The following is an 11,026-nucleotide window of genomic DNA, read 5'->3' as shown; positions in this document are numbered from 1 at the left end:
TGTCTCTGGGGTTCTCCGTAGTAGCGTATATCCAGTGCTTGCACAGCATTTGCATAACTATTCTATGCATGATTGCTGGAAATGCCTTAACGGACATCTCGGAACGGTAGAGTCATGTAAGTACCTGCGAGTGCTGAGGCATCCTCCACCAATCATTCGAAGCAGACAATTGTGTTCAAAATTTTCAAGGCTTCCAATTAAAACCTAACTACTCTCACTATCCCTCATTCTTATGTGGTCCTTCTCTTATTAAGAATTATGCATCTCTGGATGATCGGAGAGCCGAGTGCATCATAATAGTAGAAATGTAAGGCAATGAGGGCGAATTGATGGTGTTGGTGGTTGGCGATGCCGTGTCGTGGTAGATCTGTGAAGCTATGCCTCTTATGGAATTAGTATCCGCTATCAGTCTATCCAGAAATGGTTAGCCCTCTATAGCTTGGCCAGAGGTCATTCAAATCAAAAGGTTGCCTGTTCGAATCAGATTTCCGGGGTTCTTTTTTCTTTCGTTTTCCTAAATCGAACGTCAAAAATCTTCCTGTATAAACTACCAAAAGTAACGTATAGATTTAATGACATGTCTTGTATTTAACGTGACTATCCTCTTCTTGTTCAAATTGAATCCTGGGACAACTGACAGGTAGCCTGAGCGTACCGTATTTGTCAGCCCGTGAGTTCAGGGTGTTACATCTTTATCCCTGTGCCATTTAACTTTACCCAACGCAACGACTTCAACTCATCTACAGCGTCATATGAGTTTCGTATTCACATCAACCTCTCCTTACATTGATTCATTATTCATTTCATTTTGTCATCACAATGGGGCGGCAGGAACCTCTCCTATCATACAACACCACCCGGTCATCGAGAACCAGGGGCGCAAATAGATCAGTCAAGGGAGGATTACTATCTCAGCTTCATACAGGCTCGCATCATGAAGCTCCCTCTACACCCAAATTAACACCTCGAAAGACTATCATAGCTATTTTCCTAGCACTTTTAGGACTTAGTCTATTGCATCGGCCAGTCAGTAATCGTTACAATGGCGTTCCTCGCTATGGAAACGGATTGCGAACGCCTGAGGAGCGAGCACGACATATTCTCAGCCATACACCATTAATAGGTATGAAGACCTGCACAGTTGCCATGATCAGATGCATATTGACATAGCAACTTCAGACGGGCATGTTGACTTTCCAATCGTGCTACGTTTCGCATACGGTAACCAGATTTATGATGACAACTTCACTCAGCCATTTGAGCAGGGTGAGCTTCCTGGGCATGTTGACTTGCACCGACTTCGCCAGGGTCAGAGTGGTGGTGCATTTTGGAGTCTGTTTGCTCCATGTCCATCAAATGGCTCCGACTTCTCTGACAAGAACTATGCTTCGAGTGAGTTGTCGTGGTTCTTGGTTCGTTTAGCCTCCTAACCACATATATAGGCGTACAGTTCACATTGGACCAGATTGATGTTATGACCAGGCTGCAGGCGGCCTATCCTAGCCACTTTTCTGAAAAGGTCGACAGCTCCAATGCCTTTGAGGCCTTCAAGCAGGGCAAGCTCATCTCACCCTTTGGCATCGAGGGCCTGCATCAAATCGGCAACAAGGTGTCTAATCTTCGTCGTTTCCATGAGCTTGGTGTGCGCTATGCTACTTTAACTCATAACTGCCACAACAAATTTGCCGATGCTGCGATCTTGTCAGACCCTGATCGAAAGGCTGAGCCATTGTGGGGAGGCGTGAGCCCCCTGGGTCGCAAGCTTATCGGCGAGATGAACCGAATCGGCATGATTGTTGATCTTTCTCATGTCAGGTATGTTGGACTCGCTCCCCGCCATGAACACAATTCTAACCAGAACTGTAAGTGAGGACACTATGTTGGATGTACTAGGCGGTAAGGATGAATGGACTGGCTCTGAAGCCCCCATCATCTTCTCTCACAGTTCCGCCTGGAGCGTCTGCCCCCATCCCCGAAACGTCAAAGACAATGTTCTACAACTCGTTAAGAAGCGTAACTCCCTGGTCATGGTTAACATTGCCCCTGACTTCATCTCTTGTGTTGACACCGGAAAGGAGAATGGTCTTCCTGAGTTCTACCCGCAGAACTCGACTCTTGCGCACGCGGCTCAGCACATCATCTACATCGGTAACCTTATCGGTTACGATCATGTTGGTATCGGTACCGACTTTGACGGTATTCCATCTGTTCCTGAAGGCCTTGAAGATGTCACCAAATATCCTGACCTGATCGCCGAACTCCTTCGACAGGGTGTCAGCAATGTTGATGCAGCCAAGGTTGTTGGAGGTAATCTGCTGCGCGTATGGAAAGATGTCGACACTGTTGCTGCTAGGTTGCAGGCCAAAGGACAGCTGCCGCTGGAGGATGATTTGCCAAAGATGAAGTTTGATGAAGCTCAGGAGGCTTCGTTGGAACATGCGTAAAGTTGGTAGTACCGCGCTTGAACACGGCCACATAGAATTCATTTCCATTTGATCGTACATTATATATACAAGTCTTGCATAACAAGGAGATAGCCTGGCTTGTCGTTTCTCCTCGGTGTAATCTCTCTAGCATTTAGACATGCCATAACATCCTCTCTGGGGATATTTGCCGATAGTCATACCCAAACCCAGGTAACCCACTCTTCCAATGATGCGCTTAACCTCGTCGTTCCACCCTGTTGAGTCTGTTGGCCGTCGCCGTCTGTGTCCTTGTTCGTTGACCACGGACTGGCAGACCCATTGCGTGACGTCTACCCCGGTATGATCCCATATCCTTTAGTCGTCGAATATTCTCTTGTAACAAGCGGCGGGCGTCCGTTTCGATGGTCATTTGTGATAATTCGGCCGTAATGTGAGTGACGGTTCTGGGAGCGAGGGATCCGACCTTGGCGAGCTTGTGAATCGAGTATTTTGCCATAATTCGGGCAGATACTGTGGGCCCAAGAGCGTAGAAGGACTCGAGGGCTTTCTATCGAAGGATGTGGTGTGAGAATGGATGAGAGCACTCGGTGGCTGCCAGACTTACCTTGACGAGCTTCTGGTCGCCGAAGCTGACTCCTGCGAGGAACACCTATTTACTGTTAAACTCCAATTGCTTGAGGGACAAAAAAAGGGTGCAAACGTACCATGGTGACGGATTATCGTGGGTATCACAGTCGCATGCCTAGATCTCCAAACCGAAGCCGACCAGACGTGCAGTTGGAAAAAGATGGACAATTCGGTAAAACTCGGGTTAATTACTGTACCGAAATGTACAAGACGGCCACCAGGGAGCTCCAGCACGGCGGGGTCCACTGGAGAGGTGAGTCGCGACAGGGGAATGAGGCTCTGACTTAAAAGTTAGTGTAACTCTACGTTCAAACCCGTGTTCATCATGTCGAATCTTTTTTGTCGCGTCACGGCCCTAGATCAGCAGGGCACCAATGAAAGAACTCGCTCCTCTGGTGGCTTTAGCCGCTGAAACGTGCTGGAACGCAGAGTGAGCTCTCCACTCCCAGTCCGGCAGCGGGGACCATCTGCAGGTAGTTTAGCGTTTAGGTCCCCCAATTGCGCACGCAGCGGGGACCAGCTCCCCCCGGTCAGTGGTCTATCTCTACGGTATAAGTGTCCCTTCCCGTCCCTCCTCTCCAACCTTTCCCTTTCTCTGCCTCTGTATTCTTTGATTATCAGAGAAACAACAATCATGTTCAATCTTCGTCGCGTTTTCGTGTCGGCCCTGGTCCTTGGGCTCGGCCTCCTCTTCCTCGCCCAGACAGCTGAGGCTGCCAAGGGCCCCAAGATCACCCACAAGGTCTTCTTCGACATTGAGCAGGGTGACCAGAAGCTCGGCCGTGTCGTTATGGGCCTCTACGGCAAGACTGTCCCCGAGACAGCTGAGAACTTCCGCGCTCTGGCTACTGGCGAGAAGGGCTTTGGTTATGAGGGTTCTGCTTTCCACCGTGTCATCAAGAACTTTATGATCCAGGGCGGTGACTTCACCAAGGGTGACGGCACTGGTGGCAAGTCCAGTATGTTGCGATAGCTTCGTCTCGGTCCAATTCATTAATTGCTAACATTTATCTTCAGTCTACGGTGACCGCTTCAAGGATGAGAACTTCAAGCTCAAGCACACCAAGAAGGGTCTTCTCTCCATGGCCAACGCCGGTCGCGACACCAACGGCTCCCAGTTCTTCATCACCACCGTTGTCACCTCGTAAGCGCAACTCCATCTCCAACGAACCAATTACAATCGCAATACTGACAATTATCTGCAGGTGGCTCGATGGCAAGCACGTCGTCTTCGGTGAGGTCCTCGAGGGCTACGACATCATCGAGAAGATCGAGAACACCAAGACTGGCAGTGCCGACCGACCCGTCGAGGCGGTCAAGATCGCCAAGAGCGGCGAGCTTGATGTCCCCCCTGAAGGTATTCACGTTGAGCTCTAAGAGGCAACATTCTTGTTTTGCACCAGTCCGTTGCCTCGCCCTCATTGATAATCCTAAAAGGCCGGATTTGCTGATGCGTAGCCTTCGCCTCAATTAGACCTTTTCGGCACATCTGAATTCGCTGCGGAGAAGGTTTCCGCTGGTTGGTCTCCTCTCCAGAAGGCTGGCCTCTTTGCCGTTGTTGCTGGTCTTGTCTTTGTTGGACTTCGCCACGCCCGTCAGCGCTCTCGATTCTAAGCGACTCGAGACTCAGTATTCAATAAGAGACAATACAACACCGACCATATCAAGACCAAATGTGTGTTCGATCTTTACCGACTACTACTCGTCCCTTTCAATTGTAGAATTATAGCCTAAATTTACGGTGAATTGGCATTATGTTCCGTCTGGTCATTATTGTAGCATTCGTAGCACGTAACTCTAGTAGAACATCCCTGTCACGTGGGGCTTACTTCACCACCAAGTTCCCCCGCCATAGAAGAAAAAAAAGTTGTGTAAGTCCTAGACAACATCAATTTGACGATTCTCGATCTCTTACACGACTATTTAACGCATCTACTGTTCAATTTTCTCCGAAATCAAAATGAAGGTTCTCAGCCTCAACTTCCTCACTTGCGCCGTCAAGGCCTGCAAGTCCTCCAAAGACTCATACCCTCTTCACCCCAAGGACGCTGAACTCGTCCAAGACGATATTGAGTTGAACCCTGACATGATCCTCAACGTGCTGCCCCGTCTTGACTGGACAGCTCTTTGCACAACGGCCTCTGAGGTGAGTTAGCGAGAACAAGGCGATCATGAAACTCGCCCTGTGTTGTTGAAACAAGTTTCTGACACTTTTATGTTACAGTTGGGTTTCCCTCAGCTCCCTGAACAGCCTCCCACAGCAGTTGAGCTTCGGGCTGATGAGAAGACCCTCAAGGATCTTCACCATCTTCTTCTCGAGACTCAAATGTCTGAGGGAAAACTCGTTTGTGGTAACTGTGGGCACGAGTACGCCGTCAAGGAGGGTATTGCCAACTTTTTGCTGCCCAGCCACTTGGTGTAAAGATGACAATACGAGCCAAGATCAGTTACGTTTGCAAAATTCCATTGGAGATGCATCACCACTAGAGAGGTCGGTTGTTATGACTAGAGGTGTCATAACGGAGTTTGGCGTTGAATTCTTTCATAGCTTCGAATCGCATCTGGAAAAAGTACTCAATAAATTTGGGTCAAGACCCTTTATCTGGATCCCCGACCCTATGTCCTGTCTACAGCTGATGCTCGCAACATTACATGCCGATACTAATCCTCCCATCAAGTCGCACCAAAGGAACCCAAACTCCATAATCTGATATACAGGTATCATTCCACATGGAAGACCGATACATGAACAGCGCTCGTTTATTCAGTACAAGTGGTTTACTGCTGCTTCTTTTGAGCAGCGGGGCCCATGTCCTTCTCAAAAGCGCCGTAGGAGACCTCGAGGCTAGCCAGAGCCCGCAGACCAACGCCAAGCAGGGAGAACAGCACAATGGCAACGATGATTCCCATGAAGATACCTACGATTTATTAGTACGGAGTCAAGCATGCGTAGATTATACCGAGGAAGCTTACCAGGAGTAAAGAACTGGTACTTCTCAAATAGACCACGGGTATCGCGCGTGGCGTTGCCAGGCTTCTCCGCATTGCCCGAGACATCGCGCTTCAAGTCCATGTGCAGAGGCTCGATGAATTCGGGCTCGTAGATGGTCTTCTCGGTCTTAGATGCGGTGGTCTTGGCCTTGGTGGATGGCGTGCCAACGAAAAGGACAGTGTATGAATCGTTCAACCATTGCTCACTCTCCTCCCACTGCTTGATAACTTCTGTAATATGGTCAAAATTTGAACTCAAAGCGACTTTTATCATATAACTGACCTTCCTCATTCTTGGAAGCCTTGATTAGGGTGAAATGAGGCTGAACCTTCTTTGCCTGCTCATAACACGCCCTCTTAATGTAGTCCTGGATCGCAGCCGCATCGATCGACTCGCCAACAACCTCAGGAACAATAAACTTGCCCTGAATTTCCTTGCGGCCGATAGCATGGTGAAGATTGGACATGGAGTTCGGTCGTCGAAGATCAGCGGCGTTGACACCCTCATGGGCGATCAGGACGTAATTTTCGGTCGGACATGAAGTCAAGAGGTCCTGAACCTGCTCGAGAGCTTGGGATCGCGTCTGGATGTGGTTGTTGCTGGGTGCATCGGAGAACCTTCATCGTCATCGTTAGTAGGGAGCTCCAAGTATAGATAGGACACGGAGGCGCGCGTCATACTTGGAGGTAGAAAACATAACCAATGGCCATGAGTCTGAGAACGCGGCGGCGGAACCGCTGAGCGCAAGAGCGCTGGCGAGAATCTGAAGACGCATCACGGATGATATTTGCTGGTTATTGGGCGTTGTGTCTGCCTATCGATTCCAGCTTGTGATGATAATGCTAGTATTGAGAGAGCTGATGCAGGAGCAGCCACCTTACGTAACTAATCCGATACGTGCAAAGCCCCGTTGCGTGCACACCTCGGTGAGAGCTGGGATCCATTCCGTTGTGGAGCTACCCTGGGAAAGTTTCGCGACAGTGGATTTTTCGATGTTCAAGATGCTACCTATTCTTGCTATTGTAGCCAACAAAATAGTTTACTCGATACATTCTCAAATCTTTATTTGCACGCCACGACTATCGTGCACATAAGCAACCATGTTCGCCAAACCAAGACCCAAAAAGAGCATTCTGCCTCCGCCATCCAAGAAGCGAAAGATGACAGCTGCAGTCGAGGAAGTTAACTTCGACTTCGAGGCGCGACAGGAATATTTGACTGGTTTCCATAAGCGCAAGCAGCAGCGTATCAAGAATGCTCAAGAAGAGGCTGCCAAGAGGGCTCGCCAGGAGAAGCTGGAGTTGCGAAAACAGGTACGCCAAATTTTCAAGCGAGATTACGACTTTCACTTTCGAATTGTACTAAATTATTCTACTTAGATACGAGAAGAACGAAAGCGCGATGTCGAAGAGCACGTCCAGACCGTAAACAGATTATTGCAGGAGTCGGAAGCTGCTGGAGCGGTTGAGCAGGAATCTGACGAGGAAGACGGGGAGTGGGACGGTTTTCCTGATCAGCCAGAGCTGGATATTGTTGATCACGAAGAAGAGTACATTGACGAAGATCGTTACACCACTGTCACGGTCGAGTCTGTGTCGGTGACAAGAGATGGATTACACAAACCCCAAGTCGACGACAAGGATAATGAGGAGGATAAAAAGGTTGAAGAACCCAAGGACGATCAAAAAGCAAAGTCACGACGGGAACCCAAGAAAAAGAAGAAGAAGTTCCGATACGAGACCAAGTTCGAGAGGCAGTTGACGGATAAGAAGCAGAGAATCAAGAAGGCAAAAAGGAGAGCATGATAAAGTACGTCGGAGCTCAATGGACTTGGACAACATAGAAGGATGTAAGAAGCGCACCATTTACAAAAGATACCCTTTGAGAAAAGCCAGCTTCAATCAGCTAGTAGTAGAAACGTAACATGACATGCGGCAACTGCTCCATTCGCTCATCTGGCCAACACCTGGAAATACCTGCAACCAAGGCATCATACAACTGGACGAGTATACTGATGTCTGAGGACATGCTAACGAACATGAATCCTGCATCCGGCGCGAGTGCTTTAAAGCTTGAGGATAAATTAGATGTTGCCAATCTCGGCCTGGAGCTCCTCCAGCTCCTTCTGGAGGGCGTTGTACTTCTGCGACATCTCCTCGTACTTGGACTCCCACTGATCACGCTCGTTCTCAAGGGCTTGCACCTTTCGCTCGAAGTGTCCGGCCTTGACGTCGGTCTGTCGGAGCCTAGAGAATCGCTCTGTTAGCCGTTGTATCATTTATGGTGCTTAAAATTGATGGTTGTGGAAATGGCGGTAAGGGGACTCGCTAAGGGGATTCAACGTACTTCTCGTTGGCCTCACGGAGTGTCTTGTCGGCATCCTCGGCCTCCTCCTCGAGGAGTTGCAGCCTTCGCTGGAGGGTTTCGTTCTGAGTGCCGTGCTGCTGGCCCTCGTCGGCGGCCTTCTTGAAGTCCTTTACGGCGTTCTCAAGCTTCTCGACCTCGCCCTCGAGGAGGTTGTTCTTGTGCTGGAGGGAAGTGATTTCCTGCTCCTTTGACAGGTTCTCTTGCTCGAGAACCTTAACCTTGCTCTGGAGCTCCTCAACCTTGCCGCTGGCCTCGTCGGCCTCCAGACGGAGCTGGTTCATTTTCTATCCACCATCGCCATATTAGCATGGGTCGACCAACGATAGTTTACCCCTCCACAACGGTTCCTTTTAGGTTGCCATGGCGGGGTAGCAAGGAACTTTTTGGACAACTAACCTCCTTGATGCGATCCATTTTGATAAGCGGCGAAAGGTTTGTTTATGTTGAAGAAAAGGCTGAAGGGAAACCGGCGATGAGGACAGAGGTCGTGTTGTTCGGATGTAAGATGAAGCGGTTAAGTACCTATCAAGAAAGGGGAGGAGTGATGCCCCTCCACAGCTGCCCCGGTGGAGGCCGTGTCTGAGTGTAGCCCCATTGGCTTGTGGCGGTCGTTGAGGTGTGGCGCTGACATGCCGGCACTTTCCACTGTAAACCCAGGGAACATGCACCCAAAGATAGCGGTTGCCCCGCCAGCCAGCACAGGCCGACCAAAACATCCCGGCCGCGAAGGTCCTGGCAGATGAGCAAATGACCCTTTCATCTTCCAACCGTAATTACCTCTTTGATTAATGAATTCAGTGACGGGACCAACATCTGCCTAATTCTATCCCGGAGACAGACAAAGATATACTGAATCCTTGATTCGCTCGTAGTAGCCATCATGTTGGCGGCGCATCGCGACCAAGAGAACCTGGTCGTTAGCCAGCAAGTTCCAACCAAACAGCAACACAATACACGATTTCCAAAAACGCCATCTCGATTTCCTCAGCATGACGAGAATGCTCCCACTGCCTTTACTGGCAAGACCGGATTGGGTGGAGTGAAGACGCTCAACAAAGGCAATGGAACACGACAGGCCATGGTTACCCCAATGGGTATGCATGATTCTTTCCAGGACAAAGAACAATATGCTAATTGGAGATGTGTTATTAGGTACCCAGAATCGAGCTCCTCTGGGCAACAAGACCACCAATGCCAAGGCTAAGAACGGGCAACTTGGTGGTGTTAAGAACATCATCCAGGGTATTGAGCAAACGCAACTCAAGCCAACGGCACAGAAGCCCAAGCAGCGACCAGTGGATCTTGCACCTCTCGAAATCCGACTCAAGGAAGAACAGAAGCCCATCGAGCCACAGGAAGAAGAACCTGAATATGCCCCGCCAAAGCCCAAGGATCTCCCATACGAATCGGACTGCTTTCCCAAGGATATGCTGACCCTCGAGGGCTTGAAGAAGGAAAATATTCTGAAGGGATACTATCAGCATTTCTACAATCCAGTCGATGATGATGGAGTTTCTCGACAGGACAGGGAGTTTGCAGAGACAATGAAGAAGGTTGCTGCCAAGGCGGAGGAGAGAAATAAGCAAGAGAGAGCTGCTTTGACCTTCAACATTGACGATCTTTCGGACACCGAAGTGCAGATCAAGGCACCAGCACCAACGGGTACTATTGCGGACTCGGGGCGGAAGGCCAAAGGCATCCGAACCAAGGAGCCTTCAAGTCTGGCATCAAGGCGCGCTGCCTCTGCTTTGTCCATCCACTCAGGCGCCAGTAGCAACAGCAAGGCTTCGAGTGTGGCACGAACAACGACGATTCGAAAGCCTCTCACTTCTTTGTATCAGAGCAAAAAGCCTGTCGCCAGAAGTGTGGTGCCTGCCAAGACATCGCCTGCAGAGAGTGCTACTGGCGTTGCTGCATCACGAACCACTATTGGCTACAACCGGGGTAGATCAGCATCCTCAATGGTCAACGCTCAACGTCGCGGGACTACCGCACCTGTTGGAACACAGCGTGCTGTCAAGCCCGTCGAGACAGTCAACTCTCTTCAGTCTGATCTTACTATTACCCCAACTCGTCTCCGTCAGGCAGTAAAGCAGCAGGAGGAAACCAAGCCGAGACCTCAGTTCATGTCTATCTTCGATGAGGATGGAGATGATGATGATCTCCCACCTCTGAGCCAACCGCTTGACATCTCCGACGATGAAGAGGAGGAGTTTGAGCTGAAGCTGAACTTCTAAGCCATCATTTTGTACTGTAAAAATATTTGGCGTTTGGGAAGAAGCTTGTCGTGATATTAATATGGGACGAGACGGAGTTTGGAAGGTTCTGAATTGAGAGGTCACAATGGCTGTGCTTTTTTTATATTTGTATGCCAGATGGTTCATGTCGAAATATTAGCTGCACCTAGCAAATATTGACATGAATAAATTTGTTAGTAATGACTTAACCTGACCTGTACTTTGATATGGTTTTAAGGTACGATTTCACAACTGTATATAGTCTTGGCATGCATGTGAAATGGTACAGGTTAGGTCTAATCCAAACATCGTCTTCTACCTCACTAATTCGGTAAGCTGCATCTGAAAGATCACGGAACTGATGCTATTTGCGGTGT

The 11,026-nt window shown here is 49.3% G+C and overlaps 8 protein-coding genes across 10 annotated transcripts; 5 read left to right on the top strand and 3 right to left on the bottom strand.

Annotated features, from left to right (window-relative positions):
* Positions 1-498: 498 nt before the first annotated feature.
* Positions 499-3,053, top strand: FOXG_01455 (membrane dipeptidase). Its single transcript, XM_018378291.1, has 4 exons — positions 499-1,123; positions 1,180-1,392; positions 1,443-1,815; positions 1,868-3,053. Exons 1-4 carry the CDS (start codon positions 820-822, stop codon positions 2,442-2,444), a joined length of 1,467 nt encoding a protein of 488 aa, XP_018234195.1. The 5' UTR covers positions 499-819; the 3' UTR covers positions 2,445-3,053.
* Positions 2,537-3,169, bottom strand: FOXG_01454 (30S ribosomal protein S13). Its single transcript, XM_018378290.1, has 3 exons — positions 3,131-3,169; positions 3,031-3,075; positions 2,537-2,973 (listed from the first exon to the last, which is right to left on the bottom strand). The coding sequence occupies exons 1-3, from the start codon at positions 3,131-3,133 to the stop codon at positions 2,662-2,664; spliced, it is 360 nt and encodes a 119-aa protein (XP_018234194.1). The 5' UTR covers positions 3,134-3,169; the 3' UTR covers positions 2,537-2,661.
* Positions 3,170-3,525: 356 nt separating this feature from the next.
* On the top strand, positions 3,526-4,899 carry FOXG_01453 (peptidyl-prolyl cis-trans isomerase B). 3 transcript variants are annotated; one of them, XM_018378287.1, is made up of 4 exons: positions 3,526-4,012; positions 4,071-4,197; positions 4,259-4,410; positions 4,528-4,899. In XM_018378287.1, exons 1-4 carry the CDS (start codon positions 3,688-3,690, stop codon positions 4,665-4,667), a joined length of 744 nt encoding a protein of 247 aa, XP_018234191.1. In that variant the 5' UTR covers positions 3,526-3,687; the 3' UTR covers positions 4,668-4,899. The 3 variants fall into 3 exon arrangements, with proteins under 3 accessions (XP_018234191.1, XP_018234193.1, XP_018234192.1); XM_018378289.1 differs by having other exon boundaries at positions 4,259-4,455; XM_018378288.1 differs by having other exon boundaries at positions 4,259-4,899.
* Positions 4,900-4,908: 9 nt separating this feature from the next.
* On the top strand, positions 4,909-5,722 carry FOXG_01452 (protein trm-112). Its single transcript, XM_018378286.1, has 2 exons — positions 4,909-5,199; positions 5,278-5,722. Exons 1-2 carry the CDS (start codon positions 5,014-5,016, stop codon positions 5,473-5,475), a joined length of 384 nt encoding a protein of 127 aa, XP_018234190.1. The 5' UTR covers positions 4,909-5,013; the 3' UTR covers positions 5,476-5,722.
* On the bottom strand, positions 5,529-6,937 carry FOXG_01451 (uncharacterized protein). The gene is made up of 4 exons (XM_018378285.1): positions 6,726-6,937; positions 6,328-6,662; positions 6,027-6,275; positions 5,529-5,971 (listed from the first exon to the last, which is right to left on the bottom strand). The coding sequence occupies exons 1-4, from the start codon at positions 6,818-6,820 to the stop codon at positions 5,832-5,834; spliced, it is 819 nt and encodes a 272-aa protein (XP_018234189.1). The 5' UTR covers positions 6,821-6,937; the 3' UTR covers positions 5,529-5,831.
* Positions 6,938-6,990: 53 nt separating this feature from the next.
* On the top strand, positions 6,991-8,032 carry FOXG_01450 (uncharacterized protein). Its single transcript, XM_018378284.1, has 2 exons — positions 6,991-7,358; positions 7,425-8,032. Exons 1-2 carry the CDS (start codon positions 7,146-7,148, stop codon positions 7,848-7,850), a joined length of 639 nt encoding a protein of 212 aa, XP_018234188.1. The 5' UTR covers positions 6,991-7,145; the 3' UTR covers positions 7,851-8,032.
* FOXG_01449 (uncharacterized protein) lies at positions 7,087-9,021 on the bottom strand. The gene is made up of 3 exons (XM_018378283.1): positions 8,809-9,021; positions 8,392-8,696; positions 7,087-8,291 (listed from the first exon to the last, which is right to left on the bottom strand). Exons 1-3 carry the CDS (start codon positions 8,824-8,826, stop codon positions 8,129-8,131), a joined length of 486 nt encoding a protein of 161 aa, XP_018234187.1. The 5' UTR covers positions 8,827-9,021; the 3' UTR covers positions 7,087-8,128.
* A 108-nt stretch (positions 9,022-9,129) lies between these two features.
* FOXG_01448 (uncharacterized protein) lies at positions 9,130-10,974 on the top strand. Its single transcript, XM_018378282.1, has 2 exons — positions 9,130-9,506; positions 9,565-10,974. Exons 1-2 carry the CDS (start codon positions 9,293-9,295, stop codon positions 10,647-10,649), a joined length of 1,299 nt encoding a protein of 432 aa, XP_018234186.1. The 5' UTR covers positions 9,130-9,292; the 3' UTR covers positions 10,650-10,974.
* The last annotated feature ends 52 nt before the right edge of the window (positions 10,975-11,026 follow it).

The sequence above is a fragment of the Fusarium oxysporum genome, chromosome 5, assembly GCF_000149955.1.
Source record: "Fusarium oxysporum f. sp. lycopersici 4287 chromosome 5, whole genome shotgun sequence".
NCBI classification, from domain to species: domain Eukaryota; kingdom Fungi; phylum Ascomycota; class Sordariomycetes; order Hypocreales; family Nectriaceae; genus Fusarium; species Fusarium oxysporum.
This window is presented reverse-complemented; position numbering and strand designations above follow the sequence as displayed.